At 44.3% G+C, this 24770-nt stretch overlaps 1 protein-coding gene across 1 annotated transcript in view; it reads right to left on the bottom strand.

Moving 5' to 3' along the window:
* Positions 1-24770, bottom strand: part of SLC24A4 (solute carrier family 24 member 4) — a gene marked incomplete at its 5' end in the record, with an annotated part of 51509 nt that overhangs the window by 14926 nt on the left and 11813 nt on the right. The window contains 2 exons of the mRNA XM_089665685.1: positions 7973-8112; positions 19702-19755. Coding sequence (XP_089521811.1) covers positions 7973-8112; positions 19702-19755 — 194 coding nt within the window. The remainder of the gene's footprint in view (positions 1-7972; positions 8113-19701; positions 19756-24770) is intronic.

The following is a 24770-nucleotide window of genomic DNA, read 5'->3' on the forward strand; positions in this document are numbered from 1 at the left end:
TATTAAAAAAAAAAACGCTGGAAAAAACACTGCAAAAAAAAAGCAACTGATAGAGTTTTTAGTAGCGTTCAGAAGCGTTTAGGAGCGTTAGTGTTTTATTCGTGTTTTTACTTTACATGTACGGGAAAAAAAAGCAAGAAAAAAGCTGTTAGGAGCGTTTAGCTTTTTTTTTTTTTGCTGGAAAAACGCTCCAAAAAACCTCTACAAACCCTTTTTTTTTTCTGCTCCTAGACCAGGGGTAGGCAACCTGAGAGCCGCAGGACTACAAGTTCCATCATGCCTCTGCAAGTCATAGCTGTAACGGTCAGTTTTGTAATGTTGCAATGCCTCATGGGAAATGTAGTTCCACAACAGCTAGAGAGCTGCAGGTTGCCTACCCCTGGGCTAGACGCCGAAGCTCAACAAACACTAATAGCCTAAAGCAGCGTGCAGGGACACACAGGAGAGCAATAATTAGCTTCCAGGAGCAGAAAAAAATGCTGATAACAGCTTCTAGGAGCTAAAAAAATGCTAGTGTGCACGGAGCCTTAACAAATAGATGCCTGCCAGTCCATGGAGTCCAGCCCTGTCCACCCTGCAGGCAATTATTGGCAGGGCTTTGGCTTTCTGATGCCACCATCTTGGATATCGCAGCCAGGTGGGACTGCCTGATGTCTCGACGCCAGCTCCCCCGCTGCGGATGCACAAGGCACTGCAGTACACAGCTCACTCTCAGTCTTCACAGGACTGAGATTGAGCTCTGCAGTCACTCTTGCTTCGGTCGTTCCCTTATTCCAGGTCACAATCCTGCGCAATGTCCTTTTGTCTCTTTCGGTCAGTTGACCATGTGGACTGTGCTAATGCGTTTTCCTGGAAGCTGCATATGCCGCCATTACCACTGATACTGAACCTCCCGACACGGCAAATAAATCGGCAACTTCAGTCCAGCTAAGCGGCTCCAACCATTTGCCATCTTTGAAGCTCAGTAAGCTCTGACATGACTCCATATTACTAGCAGTGAATGAAGAAAGTGAGGCTTCCCACCCGCTAGCTAGGTGTCTCATCACACAGCGGAAGCCAAAGAACGCTACAACACGTCCGCTTTCACCGCCAAACATGGCATCACTTTCACACCTGCAAATCATGGAGCGTTTCCATATTTCTTGTCTAACCCCTGTGTATATAGTGTATATATATATATATATATATATATATATATATATATATACAGTTGTGTTGAAAATAATAGCAGTCAGACATCACTAACCGGATCAATCACTGTTTTTGGTGCAAATGATATTTCTACATGGCAGATAATTTCCTAGCAGGTGTAGTAGAGTCATAGAAATCCAACAGACCCAACAGTCATGACATGCATGCTGCTGATTCTGTGTCATTGAATCACTCATTGAAAGGGGCGTGTTCACAATAATAGCCGTGTGGAGTTCTATTAGTGAGGTCATTCATTCTTTGATAAACAGGTGGCAATTATTGCCCTTATTTAAGGAAGGAAGGCAGCAAATGTTGGACATGCTGGTTACAGTGCATTTCTCTCTGAAATTCTGAGGAAAATGGGTCGTTGCAGACATTGTTCAGAAGAACAGCGTACCTTGATTAAAAAGTTGATTGGAGAGCGGAAAACATATAAAGAAGTGCAGAAAATGATCGGCTGCTCAGCTAAAATGATGGCAAATGCTTTAAAATGGCAACCAAAACCTGAAAGACGTGGAAGAAAGCGAAAAACTACCATTGGAATGGATAGAAGAATAGCCAAAATGGGGCGGACTCAGCCAACAATCAGCTCCAGGAAGATGAAAGAAGGTGTGACGTTCCCTGTGAGGACTCAGCTAACAATCAGCTCCAGGAAGATGAAAGAAGGTGTGACGTTCCCTGTGAGGACTCAGCCAACAATCAGCTCCAGGAAGATGAAAGAAGGTGTGACGTTCCCTGTGAGGACTGTTACAATTAGAAGACGCCGATGTGAAGCCAAGCTATCTGCAAGAAGTCCCCGCAAAGTCCCACTGTTGGGAAAAAGACGTGCTGAAGAGGTTACAATCTGCCAAAGAGCACATTGACCGGCCTAAAGAGAAATGGCGCAACGTTTTGTGGGCTGATGAAAGTAAGATTGTTCTTTTTGGGTCTAGTGGGCGGAGACAGTTTGTCAGACGACCCCCAAACACTGAATTCAAGCCACAGTACACTGTGAAGACCGTGAAGCATGGTGGTGCAAGCATCATGATATGGGGATGTTTCTCATACTACAGTGTTGGGCCTATTTATCGCATACCAGGGATCATGGATCAGTTTGAATACATCAGAATACTTGAAGAGGTCATGCTGCCTTATGCTGAAGAGGAAATGCCCTTGAAATGGGAGTTCCAACAAGACAACGACCCCAAACACACCAGTAAACGTGCAACATCTTGGTTCCAGACCAACAAGATGGACGTTATGGAGTGGCCAGCCCAATCCCCGGATCTTCATCCAATAGAAAACTTGTGGGGTGACATCAAAAATGCCGTTTCTGAGGCAAAACCAAGAAATAGAGAAGAACTGTGGAATGTGGTCCAATCATCCTGGGCTGGAATACCTGATCACAGGGGCCAGACGTTGGGGGACTCCATGCAACACAGATGTACAGCAGTTCTCAGAAACAGTGCGACTACAACCAAATATTCATGAAGTCATTCAAAGGAAAGCAAAATCTTCAAACATTTCTCAGTTTATATAGTGAATGTTTGAGTTTGTAAAGAAGAATACAAACACGGCCATTTTTTTGAACCGTCTAATATTCACTTTTCTGCCATTTTTTTTAGAGGAACAACACAAATTTGATGTATTTTTCTTCATGTTGTGATTTGGAATAGAATGTGTCGTGTTCCCAATGCATTTGTGTGGATGGAAATAAAAGCTATTAGAAGGATTTTCAGCTTTATTCACTTTTTTCAACTCGCTGCTATTATTTTGAACACAACTGTATGTATATATATATATTTTATTATTATTATTATTATTTATTTATTAAGTTTTCAATCATGTCACACGACCAGCACAGTGGCTAAGTGGTTCGCACTTCCTCCTGGCAGTACTATAGTTGTTGGTTCAAATCCCAACCACAGCACCACCTGCCTGGAGTTTGCATGTTCTCCCTGTGCCTGCGTGAGTTTCCTCCGGGTACTCCAGTTTCCTCCCACGCTCCAAAGACATGCTGGGAGGTGAATTGGCTCCTGTATAAATTGGCCCTTGTATATGAATGTGAGTTAGGGACCTTAGATTGTGCGCCCCCTGAGGGTTAGGGACCTTAGATTGTACAACCCTTGAGGGTTAGGGACTGATGTGAATGTACAAGATATATGTAAAGCACTGCATAATTTTAATGTTCTCCCTGTGCCTGTGTGGGTTTCCTCAGGTACTCCGGTTTCCTCCCAAAGACATGCTGGGAGGTTAATTGGGCCTAGTATGCGTATGTATGAATGTGAGTTACGATGCTATATAAGTACCAGAAGTAAATAAATAAAATAATGTCACTTATTCAGTATTTCTGGATGGGTGTTACAATGTTGCTGCAATACATTTGTGGCATGTCCAGTTTGTGTTTTTACATGGGGGGGGTCTAAAGACTAAAGGGGTCTTGCATTTGAATGGGTCGGCTTTACATTTCTCAATAGCAGTCCATGTAGGTTGGCTCTAAAGACTTGCAAGCAGCAAATGTCAGAAAAAGTGCAGAATGGCGCCCCCTGCTGGATTCAATATACAATGACTTTGTATCTCTGTTACCTGTCTACAGGAATCCAGCTTGCATTGTTACATTCTGTACAGGCGTACCTCCGTTTACAAATTGTTTTCGCAATACGAAGTGTATGGCCGATTTTTAAATGCAATTGCCTTTTTTTTTTTCTTCACTATAGGTCACTAGATTAGCTGTCACTTTCCCCGGAGCTAAAGGATACTTTGTTTCTTTTAACTCTGGAAAATAAACTAAAAGGAAACTTTCTCTCTTTTAGCTGGGGGGGGGGGGGGGTGACAGCTGAATTTCTGAGCTATAGTGAAGAAAAAAAATGTAATTACATTCAAAAACCAGCACGATAATAAATAAACGGTGTGGGGTCCGCCCTCAATGATGTCACATGGGGCGGGGTCGCTCGGGTGATGCCCCCGGGTGGCCCTGCTCCCCTACATATTTAACAACTGTCAAGCCAGCTCAGAGGAAGGGGGCTGGGGAGCCATTGTCGGGTGCGGAGCTTTTTTTTTTTTCTCTTTTTTTGGGTCGGTGGCAGCGGCAGGCATTGTGATTGACGTTGGATCTACTGTGGGGGACATTCTTTGAGTTTTTTCTTTTACTAAGACTTGTCAAAGACCATGTCCTGTCTTTTTTCACACTACACTTTTTGTTTTTTGTGAATGAGTACCCCATACTCATTCACATGGAGGGGGCGGGATCTGGGGGCCTCCTTGTTAAAGGGGGCTTCCAGATTCCGATAAGCCCCCTGCCTGCAGACCCCCACAACCACCGGCCAGGGTTGTGGGGAAGAGGCCCTTGTCCCCATCAAAAGGTTCTTTGCGGGGGGAGCCCCCTGCTGCCCCAAAGCACCCCCCCATGTTGAGGGCATGTAGCCTGGTATGGTTCAGGAGGGGGGGGGGGCTCGCTCATCCCCTTCCTTTCCTGACCAGCCGGCTGCATGCTCAGATAAAGGTCTGGTATGGATTTTGGGGAGGGGGACCCCCACACCATTTTTTAAATTTTTTTTTTTAATTTTGGCATGGGCGTTAACCTCAAAATCCATACCAGACCCGAAGGGCTTGGTATGGATGGGAGGGGGGGACACCACGCCATTTTTTTAATTATTTTTTTATTTGCCGGTAATTCTTTTACATTCAGCTGTCAGTGGGGAACCTCCCTGACACCCAAAACATTACCACATGGTTGCCACTACTAAAATACCACATGAATTAATAAAATAACAGTTTACTTCTGGAAATATACATATTAGACACAATACGGGGATTACATCTACAGCTGTGCGAATGCTTGAGGCATCTGAATTACTTTTTTTTCTTTTTTTCAATAAAAAGACCCCGAAGAGTACGGTCAGCAATAGCCAAGCACTGGGACAGAGGAGCAGCAAAGTGCAGTCACAGATCAGCAGGAAGCAGAGGCTGCATATGTAATGAACAAATACTCCATCTGTTATTACAGGTATGAACTGTACTTAGAAAAACAGGTTTATAAAACATGAAAACAAATTGATACAATTAGTTACATTCAGCCGAGATGTAACCAAACGAAGGAGATGTCAAATCCATAGGAAGCCGGACGTGTGTCACATCCGGGGCCCCTGATCCTATTACTCACTACCATGAGTGTCCCTGACTTCTGATACAACTTGTGATAACTCCGCAGAAGCCAACTTCCCATTTTAACTTCTATTTGCAGCTCACGCTACACCTCCTTCTTGTGAAATTGCAGAGAATTTGCTAGCGACTGGCAAAACCGAGGTGACGGTGTTGTGTCAATGCACCGTCCCATGGTGGGAACAGTCACACACAAAGATAACAGGATCAGCCTGTCCTGGTTTGGGGACCACCCGCAAGACATCGAAGGGAAAATACAAGAATTTGCAGCACTTATCATCCTGGGAAACTTCCTGCAGCAAATGTTATTGGGCTATTTTCTCTCCAGGTCGAATGTCATTCATTTATGCAGAAGAAAGAAGTGGTCTACAAACTGCGACACCAGGGGCCACATGCAGTGCTTTGCTTGCTTTTTTCTGGTCCTTGGGGTACTATTAAATCCACTGATACCCATAATGGGGCATAATCCCCCAACCCCCCCCACTGACACCAAAGATGGGGCATTTTTTTTCCACTGACACCAGGACCTTTTCTACTCCCAATAGTCATAGTCTGCCCCCCCCCCCTCAAAAGGCTAAGGGACAGTAAACCGGCCCTTTGTTGAGAGAGCTTGGACACCCCTGGAATAGAGTGAATCAGGAAAATCCCACATTATGGCCACTAGATGGAGTTGATGGTCATAGGAAATTAACACTTAACGTTCTATCACTCTATCAGGAGGTTCCCATGTCCACCATGTATCACTCTATCAGGAGGTGCCCATGTCCACCATGTATCACTCTATCAGGAGGTGCCCATGTCCACCATGTATCACTCTATCAGGAGGTGCCCATGTCCACCATGTATCACTCTATCAGGAGGTGCCCATGTCCACCATGTATCACTCTATCAGGAGATGCCCATGTCCACCATGTATCACTCTATCAGGAAGTGCCCATGTCCACCATGTATCACTCTATCAGGAGGTGCCCATGTCCACCATGTATCACTCTATCAGGAGGTGCCCATGTCCACCAGTTATCACTCTATCAGGAGGTGCCCATTTCCACCAGTTATCACTATCAGGAGGTGTCCATGTCCACCATATATCACTCTATCAGGAGGTGCCCATGTCCACCAGTTATCACTCTATCAGGAGGTGCCCATGTCCACCAGTTATCACTATCAGGAGGTGTCCATGTCCACCATCTATCACTCTATCAGGAGGTGCCCATGTCCACCAGTTATCACTCTATCAGGAGATTCCCATGTCCACCAGTTATCACTCTATCAGGAGATTCCCATGTCCACCCGTTATCACTCTATCAGGAGGTGCCCATGTCCACCATCTATTACTCTATGAGGAGGTGCCCATGTCAACTATCTATCACTCTATCAGGAGGTGCCCATGTCCACCATCTATCACTCTATCAGGAGGTGCCCATGTCCACCATCTATCACTCTATGAGGAGGTGCCCATATCAACTATCTATCACTCTATCAGGAGGTTCCCATGTCCACCATCTATCACTCTATCAGGAGGTGCCATTGTCCACCATCTATCACTCTATCAGGAGGTGTCCATGTCCACCATCTATCACTCTATCAGGAGGTGCCCATGTCCACCATCTATCACTCTATGAGGAGGTGCCCATGTCAACTATCTATCACTCTATCAGGAGGTGCCCATGACCACCATCTATCACTCTATCGGGAGGTGCCCATGTCCACCATTTATTACTCTATCAGGAGGTGCCCATGTCCACCATTTATTACTCTATCAGGAGGTGCCCATATCCACCATGTATCACTCTATCAGGAGGTGCCCATATCTACCATCTATTACTCTATCAGGAGGTGTCCATGTCCACCATCTATCACTCTATCAGGAGGTGTCCATGTCCACCATCTATCACTCTATCAGGAGGTGTCCATGTCCACCATCTATCACTCTATCAGGAGGTGCCCATATCTACCATCTATTACTCTATCAGGAGGTGTCCATGTCCACCATCTATCACTCTATCAGGAGGTGCCCATGTCCACCATGTATCACTCTATCAGGAGGTGCCCATATCTACCATCTATTACTCTATCAGGAGGTGTCCATGTCCACCATCTATCACTCTATCAGGAGGTGCCCATGTCCACCATGTATCACTCTATCAGGAGGTGCCCATATCTACCATCTATTACTCTATCAGGAGGTGCCCATGTCCACCATGTATCACTCTATCAGGAGGTGCCCATATCTACCATCTATTACTCTATCAGGAGGTGCCCATATCCACCATGTATCACTCTATCAGGAGGTGCCCATATCTACCATCTATTACTCTATCAGGAGGTGTCCATGTCCACCATCTATCACTCTATCAGGAGGTGTCCATGTCCACCATCTATCACTCTATCAGGAGGTGTCCATGTCCACCATCTATCACTCTATCAGGAGGTGCCCATGTCCACCAGTGCTCTACAAGATGATGGTCTTCATGAAACTGAATTGTTTATTGAGGACTCTTGAGAAACAGACACATTTCAGGGATCTGCACCCCCTTCATCAGGGCCAAAACACAACTACGCTGTGTCTCTGCTGAATTTTTTAAGGAAACATTTCTTTGTGGTATTGGTGAGCTCTTTCCTCATGTCTGCTTAGTCTTACCTTTCCATAGGAGGGGGACGGAGGGGTCGTCATACACAGAGTCACAATACACATTACCGTCCTGCAGCTCATTGCCGACTGTGCCGTTTCCCAGGTTTTTCCGTTTGATGGTGAACAAGTGCTGCATCTTCATGTTGTATCTGTTGAAGGAGAAGAAAGAGTAAGAGATCCAGAAGACTCATCAAGAGGGAATGAGTCTGCGCCATCAAATATTCCTGTATAGTCTGTAATGAACCCTCAGCCTTTTTTAGACTAACAGTTTCAATGCTGCTGGTCCCTTTTCTGGCAGTGCTGCTTTCCTGAACTTCCAATCTTCATAGGAAAGGGTTAACAGTGGGCAGTGCAGTCTACAGCCATCTGTTATGCAGAGAAGGGAGGGAGGGGAGAAAGAGGGAGGAGCAGGTGGGTGCGTGGCCATCCTAGGCTATGGGGCTGTGTGTTTCTATTGACGCACACAGTTTAGGGAGACACAATTCTAGTCCCTGCATGCAAGGGTGACTCCAGGAAACCTGGGGCAGAGGTCATGGCACCGGCTTAAACTTGAACATAGGCCAGTATTAAAAGATAAAGAAGCTGCATACTCAATAAGTGATTAAATCAGCTACTGAAAGTGTTTATAAAACTGAGAGTGTGATATCACTTTAACGTGTTAATGGCACTTTAATAGTCAGTTTGAGGTTTACTATATCTACAGCTTTCATTAGAGTTTCCCTGGTGATCCTGATATGAAGGTCCCTGATATGAAGGTACTTCCTGTTTTAGGGTGACAACATTCTGCCTGCGCTCTTGTGTTGTCACCATTTCACATGGGCTTTTGATACAGACTAGATACACTTCATCTGGAGAGGCAAAATTGTCTGCTGTCAGCAGGGGGCAGGACTGTGCTAGATAGATAGATAGATAGATAGATAGATAGATAGATAGATAGATAGATAGATAGATAGATAGATAGATAGATAGATGGATAGATAGATAGATAGATAGATAGATAGATAGATAGATGATAGACAGATAGATAGATAGATAGATAGATAGATAGATAGATAGATAATAGATAGATAGATAGATAGATAATAGATAGATAGATAGATAGATAGATAATAGATAGATAGATAGATAGATAGATAGATAGATAGTAGATAGATAGATAGATAGATAGATAGATAGATAGTAGATAGATAGATAGATAGATAGATAATAGATAGATAGATAGATGATAGATAGATAGATAGATAATAGATAGATAGATAGATAGATAATAGATAGATAGATAGATAGATAGATAGATAATAGATAGATAGATAGATAGATAATAGATAGATAGATAGATAGATAGATAGATAGATAGATAGATAGATAGAAGTGAAGGAAATGCGTATTTGATCCCCGGCTGATGTTGAATGTTCGCCCCTCACACAGAAATGATCGGTCTAACAATGGAATGTTCGGTGTAACACTGAGAGACAGAATACAACAACAAATTCAGCAGAAATGCGTCTAACAAATGATGACGGATCTGCATGTTCATGAGGGAAAGAAGGATTTGATCCCCTATCATTCAGCAGGATTTCTGGCTCCCAGGTGTCTTTCATACAGGTAACAAGCTGAGATTAGAAGCAGTCTCTTAAAGGGAGTGCTGCTAATCTCATTGTGTTACCTGTATAAAAGACACCTGTCCACAGGAGCAATCAAACCATCAGATTCCAAACTCTCCACCATGGCAAAGACCAAAGAGCTGTCCAAGGATGTCAGGGACAAGATGGTAGACCTACACAAGGCTGGACTGGGCTACCAAACTATGGCCAAGCAGCTTGGTGAGAAGGTGACAACAGTTGGTGCAATCATTCACAAATGGAAGAAACACAAAACAAGTGTCAGTCTCCCTAGGTCTGGTGCACCATGCAAGATCTCACCTCGTGGAGTGTCAATGATCATGAGAACAGTGAGGAATCATCCCAGAACTACATGTGAGGATCTTGTCAATGATCTCCAGGCAGCTGGGACCACAGTCACCGAGAAAACAATTGGTAACACACTACGCCGACAAGGACTGAAATCCTGCAGTGCCCGCAAGGTCCCTCTGCTCAAGAAAGCCCATGTCCAGGCCCGTCTGAAGTCTGCCACTGAACATCTGAATGATGCCGAGGAGGACTGGTGGGAAGTGTTGTGGTCAGAGGAGACCAAAATCCAGCTCTTTGACATCAACTCAACTTGCCGTGTTTGGAGGAGGAGGAAAGCTGCCTATGACCCCAAGAACACCATCCCAACTGTGAAACATGGTGGTGGGAACATTCTGCTTTGGGGGTGTTTTTCTGCTAAGGGGACAGGACAACTGCACCGCATCAAAGGGACGATGGACGGGGCAATGTACCATCAAATCTTGGGTGAGAACCTTCTTCCCTCAGCCAGGGCATTGAAAATGGGTTGTGGATGGATGTTCCAGCATGACAATGACCCAAAACACACGGCCAAGGCAACAAAGGAGCGGCTCAAGAAGAAGCACATTAAGGTCCTGGAGTGGCCAGTCTCCAGACCTTCATCCAACTGAAAATATGTGGAGGGAGCTGAAAGTTCGAGTTGCCAAACATCAGCCACCAAACCTTAATGACTTGGAGAGGATCTGGCAAGAGGAGTGGGCCAAAATCCCTCCTGAGATGTGTGCGAACCTGGGGGCCAACTCCAGGAAATGTCTGACCTCTGTGATTGCCAACAAGGGATTTGCCACCAAGTACTAAGTCATGTTTTGTGAAGGGGATCAAATCCTTATTTCCCTCATGAACATGCAGATCCGTCATCATTTGTTAGACGCATTTCTGCTGAATTTGTTGTTGTATTCTGTCTCTCAGTGTTACAATACACCGAACATTCGATATTCAGACCGATCATTTCTTTGTGAGGGGCAAACATTCACCATCAGCCGGGGGGAGCAAATACACATTTCCTTCACTGTAGATAGATAGATAATAAATAGATAGATAGATGACACATAGAAGGATGATATATAGAAGAATGACACAAAGAAGGATGATACATAAAAGGATGACAGATAAAAGGATGACAGATAGAAGGATGATACATAGAAGGATGATACATAGAAGGATGATACATAGAAGGATGACAGATAGAAGGATGATATATAGAAGCATGACAGATAGAATGATGACAGATAGAAGGATGATACATAGAAGGATGATACATAGAAGGATGACAGATAGAAGGATGATACATAGAAGCATGACAGATAGAATGATGACAGATAGAAGGATGATACATAGAAGGATGATACATAGAAGGATGATACATAGAAGGATGATACGTAGAAGGATGACATATAGAAGGATGATACATAGAAGGATGACACATAGAAGGATGACACATAGAAGGATGATACATAGAAGGATGACAGATAGAAGGATGATATATAGAAGGATGACAGATAGAAGGATGATACATAGAAGGATGACATATAGAAGGATGATACATAGAAGGATGACACATAGAAGGATGACACATAGAAGGATGACAGATAGAAGGATGATACATAGAAGGATGACAGATAGAAGGATGATATATAGAAGGATGACAGATAGAAGGATGATACATAGAAGGATGACAGATAGAAGGATGATACATAGAAGGACGACATATAGAAGGATGATACATAGAAGGATGACATATAGAAGGATGTTACATAGAAGGATGATACATAGAAGGATGACACATAGAAGGATGACAGATAGAAGGATGATACATAGAAGGATGACAGATAGAAGGATGATATATAGAAGGATGATACATAGAAGGATGACACATAGAAGGATGACAGATAGAAGGATGATACATAGAAGGATGACAGATAGAAGGATGATATATAGAAGGATGATACATAGAAGGATGATACATAGAAGGATGACATATAGAAGGATGATACATAGAAGGATGATATATAGAAGGATGACAGATAGAAGGATGATATATAGAAGGATGACAGATAGAAGGATGATATATAGAAGGATGACAGATAGAAGGATAATACATAGAAGGATGACACATAGAAGGATGATACATAGAAGGATGACAGATAGAAGGATGATATATAGAAGGATGATACATAGAAGGATGACAGATAGAAGGATGATACATAGAAGGATGATATATAGAAGGATGACACATAGAAGGATGATACATAGAAGGATGATATATAGAAGGATGACACATAGAAGGATGATACATAGAAGGATGACAGATAGAAGGATGACAGATAGAAGGATGATATATAGAAGGATGACAGATAGAAGGATGATATATAGAAGGATGACAGATAGAAGGATGATACATAGAAGGATGACACATAGAAGGATGACAGATAGAAGGATGACACATAGAAGGATGATATATAGAAGGATGACACATAGAAGGATGACACATAGAAGGATGACAGATAGAAGGATGACAGATAGAAGGATGATATATAGAAGGATGACAGATAGAAGGATGATATATAGAAGGATGACAGATAGAAGGATGATACATAGAAGGATGACACATAGAAGGATGATACATAGAAGGATGACAGATAGAAGGATGATAGATAGAAGGATGATACATAGAAGGATGACAGATAGAAGGATGATACATAGAAGGATGATAGATAGAAGGATGATAGATAGAAGGATGATACATAGAAGGATGATACATAGAAGGATGACAGATAGAAGGATGATATATAGAAGGATGACAGATAGAAGGATGATACATAGAAGGATGACACATAGAAGGATGATACATAGAAGGATGACAGATAGAAGGATGATATATAGAAGGATGATAGATAGAAGGATGATACATAGAAGCATGACAGATAGAAGGATGATACATAGAAGGATGATAGATAGAAGGATGATAGATAGAAGGATGATACATAGAAGGATGACACATAGAAGGATGATACATAGAAGGATGATACATAGAAGGATGACAGATAGAAGGATGATATATAGAAGGATGACAGATAGAAGGATGATACATAGAAGGATGACACATAGAAGGATGATACATAGAAGGATGACAGATAGAAGGATGATATATAGAAGGATGATAGATAGAAGGATGATACATAGAAGGATGACAGATAGAAGGATGATACATAGAAGGATGATAGATAGAAGGATGATAGATAGAAGGATGATACATAGAAGGATGACACATAGAAGGATGATACATAGAAGGATGACAGATAGAAGGATGATACATAGAAGGATGATATATAGAAGGATGATACATAGAAGGATGATAGATAGAAGGATGATAGATAGAAGGATGATACATAGAAGGATGACACATAGAAGGATGATACATAGAAGGATGATAGATAGAAGGATGATACATAGAAGGATGACACATAGAAGGATGATACATAGAAGGATGACAGATAGAAGGATGATACATAGAAGGATGACAGATAGAAGGATGATACATAGAAGGATGACAGATAGAAGGATGATACATAGAAGGATGATAGATAGAAGGATGATAGATAGAAGGATGATACATAGAAGGATGACACATAGAAGGATGATACATAGAAGGATGACAGATAGAAGGATGATACATAGAAGGATGACACATAGAAGGATGATACATAGAAGGATGACAGATAGAAGGATGATACATAGAAGGATGACAGATAGAAGGATGATATATAGAAGGATGACAGATAGAAGGATGATACATAGAAGGATGACATATAGAAGGATGATACATAGAAGGATGACACATAGAAGGATGACACATAGAAGGATGACAGATAGAAGGATGATACATAGAAGGATGACAGATAGAAGGATGATATATAGAAGGATGACAGATAGAAGGATGATACATAGAAGGATGACAGATAGAAGGATGATACATAGAAGGACGACATATAGAAGGATGATACATAGAAGGATGACATATAGAAGGATGTTACATAGAAGGATGATACATAGAAGGATGACACATAGAAGGATGACAGATAGAAGGATGATACATAGAAGGATGACAGATAGAAGGATGATATATAGAAGGATGATACATAGAAGGATGACACATAGAAGGATGACAGATAGAAGGATGATACATAGAAGGATGACAGATAGAAGGATGATATATAGAAGGATGATACATAGAAGGATGATACATAGAAGGATGACATATAGAAGGATGATACATAGAAGGATGATATATAGAAGGATGACAGATAGAAGGATGATATATAGAAGGATGACAGATAGAAGGATGATATATAGAAGGATGACAGATAGAAGGATAATACATAGAAGGATGACACATAGAAGGATGATACATAGAAGGATGACAGATAGAAGGATGATATATAGAAGGATGATACATAGAAGGATGACAGATAGAAGGATGATACATAGAAGGATGATAGATAGAAGGATGACAGATAGAAGGATGATATATAGAAGGATGACAGATAGAAGGATGATATATAGAAGGATGACAGATAGAAGGATGACACATAGAAGGATGATACATAGAAGGATGATATATAGAAGGATGACACATAGAAGGATGATACATAGAAGGATGACAGATAGAAGGATGACAGATAGAAGGATGATATATAGAAGGATGACAGATAGAAGGATGATATATAGAAGGATGACAGATAGAAGGATGATACATAGAAGGATGACACATAGAAGGATGACAGATAGAAGGATGACACATAGAAGGATGATATATAGAAGGATGACACATAGAAGGATGACACATAGAAGGATGACAGATAGAAGGATGATATATAGAAGGATGACAGATAGAAGGATGATATATAGAAGGATGACAGATAGAAGGATGATACATAGAAGGATGACACATAGAAGGATGATACATAGAAGGATGACAGATAGAAGGATGATAGATAGAAGGATGATACATAGAAGGATGACAGATAGAAGGATGATACATAGAAGGATGATAGATAGAAGGATGATAGATAGAAGGATGATACATAGAAGGATGATACATAGAAGGATGACAGATAGAAGGATGATATATAGAAGGATGACAGATAGAAGGATGATACATAGAAGGATGACACATAGAAGGATGATACATAGAAGGATGACAGATAGAAGGATGATATATAGAAGGATGATAGATAGAAGGATGATACATAGAAGCATGACAGATAGAAGGATGATACATAGAAGGATGATAGATAGAAGGATGATAGATAGAAGGATGATACATAGAAGGATGACACATAGAAGGATGATACATAGAAGGATGATACATAGAAGGATGACAGATAGAAGGATGATATATAGAAGGATGACAGATAGAAGGATGATACATAGAAGGATGACACATAGAAGGATGATACATAGAAGGATGACAGATAGAAGGATGATATATAGAAGGATGATAGATAGAAGGATGATACATAGAAGGATGACAGATAGAAGGATGATACATAGAAGGATGATAGATAGAAGGATGATAGATAGAAGGATGATACATAGAAGGATGACACATAGAAGGATGATACATAGAAGGATGACAGATAGAAGGATGATACATAGAAGGATGATATATAGAAGGATGATACATAGAAGGATGATAGATAGAAGGATGATAGATAGAAGGATGATACATAGAAGGATGACACATAGAAGGATGATACATAGAAGGATGATAGATAGAAGGATGATACATAGAAGGATGACACATAGAAGGATGATACATAGAAGGATGACAGATAGAAGGATGATACATAGAAGGATGACAGATAGAAGGATGATACATAGAAGGATGACAGATAGAAGGATGATACATAGAAGGATGATAGATAGAAGGATGATAGATAGAAGGATGATACATAGAAGGATGACACATAGAAGGATGATACATAGAAGGATGACAGATAGAAGGATGATACATAGAAGGATGACACATAGAAGGATGATACATAGAAGGATGACAGATAGAAGGATGATACATAGAAGGATGACAGATAGAAGGATGACACATTGGATCCCACACACTGGAAGGAAGACATTGGACCATAGAACCGGCGGGGATCATCCCGTACTCCAGGAATACAATGTGTGTAATCTTTGGTAATAATCATGTGATCCCACGCGCTGGCCTCTGATTGGCCGGCAGAGATTACAAGCGCTTATCCCCTCAGGAGCCGGGCGTGCAGCGCTCACACTTTCAGAAGCTAGGACATCCAATCCTAATCAGGCAGCTCGCTGTTAACCCCTCCACTGCCGGGGGCTAGAAGGGGGAACGCAGGTGTAACCCACACTGATATAAAGCAGCGGCATGTGGCTGGAGGGGGGCAGTTTGAATATCCTGCAGGGGAGGGGGAGAGTCACTTCTACATTCCAGCCAATCTCAATATTTTTAAATCTGCAGATTCAATTAAAAAATAATCTGTGGTGATCCTGCCATGAAGGCCCTTCCTTTATTGGGGTGACAACTCTTTGTCTTTGTCTCCCAACTGTGCTCCTGCGTTGTCACCCTGTCACATGGCTTTCCAGTGCAGACTCTATGTGGTTATTTCAATCCATGTTAGGCAGGCTCGGTCCGCCCGGAGAAGAGCCGTGCAGCCAGGAGATGAATGCAAAGAGGCAGTAAGGAGATCAGCAGGTTTTTTCTTTATTTCTAATTTAAAGCTAAACTCTGTGAAAGTAAATCATGTCTAATTCCATCGTCACGTCTCCTTCCTGAATCTCGCTGTGATTTGTGTATTTCTTCCAGATCTGGGCAGTCATCCAGGGTGAGACTTCCTGTAATAAAGACCGCTCACTGCTGCTCTCTCTCCTGGTGCAGGGGGACCGGTCTTTCTCCGCCCCCTCCTGTACTTTTCTTTAGGCAGCCTGTAGTGGGTGGAGCCTGCTGAGCCCCTCCCACAGCTATGCTTTCTCCCTGTGCAGGGTGACCAGTCTTGTCTCCACCTCCTCCTTTAGTTTTCTGTAGTAGGTGGAGTCTGCTGAGCCCCTCCCACAGCTATGCTCTTTCTCCTTATAGGGGGACCGGTCATAACTCCGCCTCCTCCTGTAGTTTGTTAGTGGGTGGAGCCTGCTGAGCCCCTCCCACAGCTATGCTCTTTCTCCTTGTGCAGGGTGACTGGTCTTGTCTCCGCCTCCTCCTGTAGTTTACTTAGTGGGTGGAGCCTGTTGAGCCCCTCCCACAGCTATGCTCTTTCTCCTTGTGCAGGGTGACCGGTCCTAACTCCGCCTCTTCCTGTAGTTTTCTGTAGTGGGTGGAGACTGTTGAGCCCCTCCCACAGCTATGCTCTACTCTCCTTGTGCAGGGTGACTGGCCTTGTCTCCGCCTCTTCCTTTAGTTTTCTGTAGTAGGTGGAGCCTGCTGAGCCCCTCCCACAGCTATGCTCTTTCTCCTTATAGGGGGACCGGTCTTAACTCCGCCTCCTCCTGTAGTTTTGTTAGTGGGTGGAGCCTGCTGAGCCCCTCCCACAGCTATGCTCTTTCTCCTTGTGCAGGGTGACCGATCTTGTCTCCGCCTCCTCCTGTAGTTTTCTTAGTGGGTGGAACCTGTTGAGCCCCTCCCACAGCTATGCTCTTTCTCCTTGTGCAGGGTGACCGGTCCTAACTCCGCCTCTTCCTGTAGTTTTCTGTAGTGGGTGGAGACTGTTGAGCCCCTCCCACAGCTATGCTCTACTCTCCTTGTGCAGGGTGACCGGCCTTGTCTCCGCCTCCTCCTTTAGTTTTCTGTAGTAGGTGGAGCCTGCTGAGCCCCTCCCACAGCTATGCTCTTTCTCCTTATAGGGGGACCGGTCTTAACTACGCCTCCTCCTGTAGTTTTGTTAGTGGGTGGAGCCTGCTGAGCCCCTCCCACAGCTATGCTCTTTCTCCTTGTGCAGGGTGACCGATCTTGTCTCCGCCTCCTCCTGTAGTTTTCTTAGTGGGTGGAGCCTGTTGAGCCCCTCCCACAGCCAGCCTCTCTGCAAAGCCTACATACAGGACACTGATGATGTCACTGCTGCTTTACAAGGTAATATCTGGGTTTGCAGAGGTTTGGTGCTCACAAAGCAGATCTGACATTCACCGAACATTCTTTGCAGGTGAATCCCAATGGGGCATGTGCTTTGTATGACAGTGAATGTTGGGTGGGAGTCACGGCCCCCGTATGTGTAGTATGGAGTGCCCCTTATATAAAGTGGAAATGACGGAACGTTGTGTAGGCGGGAGGTTCCAGAGTGCTGCGTATAATCCGGCTCTGCCTGTGTCCTGGAAGGCTCTCCGGCACACGAAGGGTCGCTGATTTAGCCGCACAGAATTAAACCCGGAGAAGCCTCTTACCCGCGGTGATGACATAATCGGCGGTTACGGTTCCAGGCCGGCATGAGATCTATTCCTCGCTGATGTCATCGCCCCCTCCCCCCCCCCCCGCCCTGCTCCGCCCCCCCTCCCCAAAGAACAATTCCCAGAAAAAAGTTACTTTATATAGAAAAGAAAATGTCATCAAGGAATATTTATGGAATTATCCGAATCCATGGAGGAAGAACAACCTGATGAGAGAACGAGATCCAAACTCCAACCGAACCTTCATAATGGGCACAGCAGGTGTACAGACCCGGGAACTCAGCACAGGGATGGTGGGAACCCCTCATAATGGGCACAGGGATCCCTGTGCTGAGTTCCCAGGTCTGTACACCCACTGCGTCCATTATGAGGGGTTCCCACCATCCCTGTGCTCAGTTCCCAGGTTTGTACACCCACTGTGCCCATTATGACGGGTTCCCACCATCCCTGTGCTGAGTTCCCGGTCTGTACACCCGCTGTGCCCATTATGAGGGGTATGAGCAGTGTGTGTACAGACCCGGGAACTCAGCACAGGGATGGAGGGAACCCCTCATAATGGGCACAGCAGGTGTACAGATCTGGGAACTCAGCACAGGGATGGTGGGAACCCCTCATAAAGGGCACAGCGGGTCTACAGACCCGGGTACTAAGCACAGGGATGGTGGGAACCCCTCATAATGGGCACAGCAGGTGTACAGACCTGGGAACTCAGCACAGGGATGGTGGGAACCCCTCATAATGGGCACAGCAGGTGTACAGACCTGGGAACTCAGCACAGGGATGGTGGGAACCCCTCATAATGGACGCAGTGGGTGTACAGACCCGGGAACTCAGCACAGGGATGGAGGGAATCTTTCATAATGGGCACAGCAGGTGTACAGACCTGGGAACTCAGCACAGGGATGGTGGGAACCTCTCATAATGGGCACAGCGGGGGTACAGACCTGGGAACTCAGCACAGGGATGGTGGGAACCCCTCATAATGGGCACAGCGGGGGTACAGACCCGGGAACTCAGCACAGGGATGGTGGGAACCCCTCATAATGGGCACAGCAGGTGTACATCTACCTCCTCCGGTCTGGTCACATGATCCTGCTGCTCCGTCTCCCCTGCGTCAGGCAGCGCTCTACAACTGCTGGAGCTGTGATGTCACCCATAGACTTCCATGTCTCAGCCGTTGTCAGCACTCCCTCCTCTCCCCTGCAGCAGCGGCTCACTGACACAGAGGAGGCAGACCTGCAGGACCACGTGACTGGGCCGAAGCGGGCTGACAAAAGGTAAGTACAAGGGTCTTTATCACATGGGGTAGGCAGCACAGGTAGCAGGAGGGGGGGAGGGGACTTATAGTTCGGCAGGAATTCTACTTTATATAAAAGAACTTACTTCATTATCAGGATGTAGATGAGATACATAATGATGAGGATGAGACTCTCCCACCTGCCAATCAGAAACAATCATCATCAATGTGAGCGAGGAACAATCACATTATATACACTGATGGGGGTTCACCTACTAAGTCACCAGTCACACCGCTGAGATTTAACATCGCGCCATTCGTGCGCCATTTCTGAAGACTTTACTGCGACTTGCAAAGATTTTCAGCGATTTCTTACAATTTTCAGTGTGATTTCCATTCTATTCTATGTATGTGAAATCACAACAAAAGTCACGCAAGAACTACTTGAGAAATCGCGCCGCAGCGAATCGCACGTGTTAAGATGCCGACCTTTCCATTCAATAGACGCGATTTCAATTCGCCAATCGCAACTGAAATCGTAACGGTGTGACCGGGCGCTAAAGCTGGAGGGTGCAAAATCTGGTGCAGCTCAGCATAGCAACCAATCAGCTTCCAGGTTTTATCTCTCATGCACACGGGATGTTTTGATAACGCTGGAAATGTTAAAAATGTGAGTTTTTCAGCTTTTTTTTTAGCATTTTTGCATTAGTGTTTAGCGGCGTTTGCGGTATTTAGCAGTTTAAAATAAAAATAACATTTTAGGTCAAAAAAAGTCCAAAAACGTCAGTTTGCATCGATTTACCAGGTTTTTCAACGTTAGAGCGTTTTTACAGCTAAAAACTCCTCTAGAATCCCACTAGTCCTGGATTTTCTCAGCCAAAAAACGTTGATTCCGGTCTACAGGTGAAACTCGAAAAATTTGAATCTGGTGCAAAAGTTCATTTATTTCAGTGCTGCAACTTAAAAGGTGAAACTAATATATGAGACTCATTCCATGCAAAGCAAGATAGTTCAAGCCGTGATTTGTCATCATTGTGAGGATTATGGCTTACAGCTCATGAAAACCCCAAATCCACAACCTCAGAAAATGAGAATATTGTGAAAAGGTGGAATAATCTCGGCTCAAAGTGTCCCATTCTAATCAGCTCATTCAGCCATAACACCTGCAAAGGGTTCCTGAGCCTTTCAATGGTCTCTCAGTCTGGTTCAGTAGGAATCACAATCATGGGAAAGACTGCTGACCTGACACCATCACTGACACCCTCCATAAGGAGGGAAAGTCGCAGAAGAAGTTGGATGTTCCCAAAGTGCTGTATCAAAGCACATTAATAGAAAGTTATGTGGAAGAGAAAAGTGTGGACGAAAAAGGTGCACAAGCAGCAGGGATGACCGCAGCCTGGAGAGGATTGTCAGGAAAAGGCCATTCAAAAGTGTTGGGGACTTTCACAAGGAGTGGACTGAGGCTGGAGTCAGCGCATCAAGAGCCACCACACACAGATGGATCCTGGACATGGGCTTCAAATGTCGTATTCCTCTTGTCAAGCCACTCCTGAACAACAAACAATGTCAGAAGCATCTTACCTGGGCTAAAGGAAACAGACCTGGTCTGTCCTCAGTGGTCCAAAGTCCTCTTTTCTGATGAGAGCAACTTTTGCATCTCATTTGAAAACCAAGGACCCCAAGTATGGAGGAAGAATGGAGAGGCACAAGGACCCTGAGTATGGAGGAAGAATGGAGAGGCCCAAGGACCCCGAGTATGGAGGAAGAATGGAGAGGCCCAAGGACCCCAAGTATGGAGGAAGAATGGAGAGGCACAAGGACCCCGAGTATGGAGGAAGAATGGAGAGGCCCAAGGACCCCGAGTATGGAGGAAGAATGGAGAGGCACAAGGACCCCGAGTATGGAGGAAGAATGGAGAGGCCCAAGGACCCCGAGTATGGAGGAAGAATGGAGAGGCCCAAGGACCCCGAGTATGGAGGAAGAATGGAGAGGCACAAGGACCCCGAGTATGGAGGAAGAATAGAGAGTCACAAGGACCCCGAGTATGGAGGAAGAATGGAGAGGCCCAAGGACCCCGAGTATGGAGGAAGAATGGAGAGGCACAAGGACCCCGAGTATGGAGGAAGAATGGAGAGGCCCAAGGACCCCGAGTATGGAGGAAGAATGGAGAGGCACAAGGACCCCGAGTATGGAGGAAGAATGGAGAGGCCCAAGGACCCCGAGTATGGAGGAAGAATGGAGAGGCCCAAGGACCCCGAGTATGGAGGAAGAATAGAGAGGCACAAGGACCCCGAGTATGGAGGAAGAATAGAGAGTCACAAGGACCCCGAGTATGGAGGAAGAATGGAGAGGCCCAAGGACCCCGAGTATGGAGGAAGAATGGAGAGGCACAAGGACCCCGAGTATGGAGGAAGAATGGAGAGGCCCAAGGACCCCGAGTATGGAGGAAGAATGGAGAGGCCCAAGGACCCCGAGTATGGAGGAAGAATGGAGAGGCCCAAGGACCCCGAGTATGGAGGAAGAATGGAGAGGCCCAAGGACCCCGAGTATGGAGGAAGAATGGAGAGGCCCAAGGACCCCGAGTATGGAGGAAGAATGGAGAGGCACAAGGACCCCGAGTATGGAGGAAGAATGGAGAGGCCCAAGGACCCCGAGTATGGAGGAAGAATGGAGAGGCCCAAGGACCCCGAGTATGGAGGAAGAATGGAGAGGCACACACTGCAAGATGCTTGAAGTCCAGTGTGAAGTTTCCACAGTCTGTGTTGATTTGGGGAGCCATGTCATCTGCTGGTGTTGGCCCACTGTGCTTCATTAAGTCCAGGGTCAATGCAGCCGTCTACCAGGAGATTTTGGAGCACTTCATGCTTCCTTCCACAGACCAGCTTTATGGGGACGCTGACTTCATTTTCCAGCAGGACTTGGCACCGCCCACACTGCCAAAAGCACCAAACCCTGGTTCAATGACCGTGGGATTACTGTGCTTGATTGGCCAGAAAACTCGCCTGACCTTGGCATTGCCAAGAGAAAGATGAGAGACATGAGACCGCACAATGCAGAAGAGCTGAAGGCCGCTATGGAAGCATCCTGGTCTTCCATAACACCTCAGCAGTGCCACAGGCTGATAGCTTCCATGCCACGCCGCATTGAGGCAGTAATTGCTGCAAAAGGGGCCCCAACCAAGTACTGAGTACATATGCAGTTTCTACTTTTCAGAGGTGCGATATTGTTCTATGTACAATCCGTGTTTTATTGATTGCATGGAATATTCTCATTTTCTGAGATTGTGGATTTGGGGTTTTCATGAGCTGTAAACCATAATCATCACAATGATGACAAATCACGGCTTGAACTATCTTGCTTTGCATGGAATGAGTCTCATATATTAGTTTCACCTTTTAAGTTGCTGCACTGAAATAAATGAACTTTTGCACCACATTCTAATTTTTCGAGTTTCACCTGTATGTGTGTATGGACACCGAGGATAACATGCTGGGGGGTTTACTAGCTGTAGAAAAAAAAACATCAAAAGCCAAAAACAGGCGCTGTAAAAACGTCCCGTGTGCAGGAGGCCTAAAAACGCTTTAATGCTGAAAAACGCGGCAAAACGCATTAAACTGCGGCAAACCAGTGTTTGTGGGCGTTATGACCAAAAAAATATTTTTTTGGGTAAAAAAACATTTTTTTAAAAATGAAAACGTGAAAAAACATGGTGAAACGCTAATACAAAAACGCTAAAAAAAACTGAATATATAGGTTTTTAACGTGACGTGGAGCCTAAAGCTGGAGGGTGCAAAATCTGGTGCAGCTCTGCAGAGCAACCAATCAGCTTCCAGGTTTCAGTCCTCATGCACACTGGGGGGACGTTTTGATAACACTAGTACAGGGGCGGACTGACAACTCATGGGGCCCCCGGGCAATAGGGGATCATGGGGCCCCTGTGTCCTTGCCCAAACTCAAAAAAGCCTATGAAAAAAGTACCAGGGGCATCTCATGGGGCCCCCTACTGACCCCGGGCCCTCGGGCAGTGCCCAAGTTTCCAAATGGTCAGTCCGCCCCGGTCCATACACACACAGACTGGAATCAATGTTTTTTGGCTGGAAAAAACCCAGAACTAGTGGGCTTCTAGAGGAGCCTTTTAGTTGTAAAAACGCTCTAATGCTGAAAAACGCATCAAAACGCGGCAAACCAGTGTTTTTGGACTTTTTTTTACTAGAAAAAAAAAATTTACAGGTAGGAAAAAAAAAATCTAAAAAACAGAAACGTGAAAAAAACACAAAACGAAGTGCTAATACAAAAATGCTGCAAAAACACTCTAACACTGGCAAAACGCGGTAAAATGCTGTAAATCGGCGTTTTTCGACATTTTTATGACCAAAAATAACCTCAAACGCGAACAAAAACACGAAAAATGCGGCAAAACGCTAATATAAAAACGCTGAAAAACTGACGCTTTTAACGTGACTTTGCACAGCTAACGTTACCAGCGTTATTAGAACGGCCCGTGTGCGTGGAGCCATAAGCAGGCCATACATGGATCGAATTCCGAACAATTTTTTGACCAAAAATCGAAAACATCGTTCGTTCTGTCATTCGAAGGTGTCACCAATGATTTTAGAAAATTGGTTGTGTTTCACAAATTTTCCAGCATGCCGGATCACCGAAATGGGGAGGAACCATGAAAATCGGCCAATGCCATTGCCCCCCAACAGAGCGAAAATCGGCCGATTACACTGTTCAACAAATTTTTATTTTTTGCCAGTTTTGGAAACAAAAGGATCCATTTCTTAATGAATTTCACATTCCGAGTTCAAATATAACAATGAAATTTGTCAATTGGCTCTAGTTTTTCTGTAAATGACTACATAATGCACAATAATATATAGATAGATGTCTTTCCACAAATATAAAGCAAGTGATATTGACGACATAACAAAGCCTAAATGGCATAATATATTGCATAGGATTACCAAGAAAAATTATAGCCATAAGCTAAGTTGAATCATTTTAATACTTAGGATTCTCACTAGTTTTGTCTTCAGTTTGTGTCGGTTTTGCTTCTCTTGGCTTTTCTCTTGTATTCGAGGAAAGGGCTATCTCTTACAACTGCACGTGACTACACGCTTCAGGTTCTTCCTCACTTGACTCAACCACGAAGGATTCTGGTGCTTTAGGAATTGGTAGCCCCTCTCCATGAGGAACTGGACGTATTGCCGAT

The sequence above is a fragment of the Staurois parvus genome, unplaced genomic scaffold, assembly GCF_062004578.1.
Source record: "Staurois parvus isolate SC_StPar_1 unplaced genomic scaffold, SC_StPar_1.0 ptg002295l, whole genome shotgun sequence".
Classification (NCBI taxonomy): domain Eukaryota; kingdom Metazoa; phylum Chordata; class Amphibia; order Anura; family Ranidae; genus Staurois; species Staurois parvus.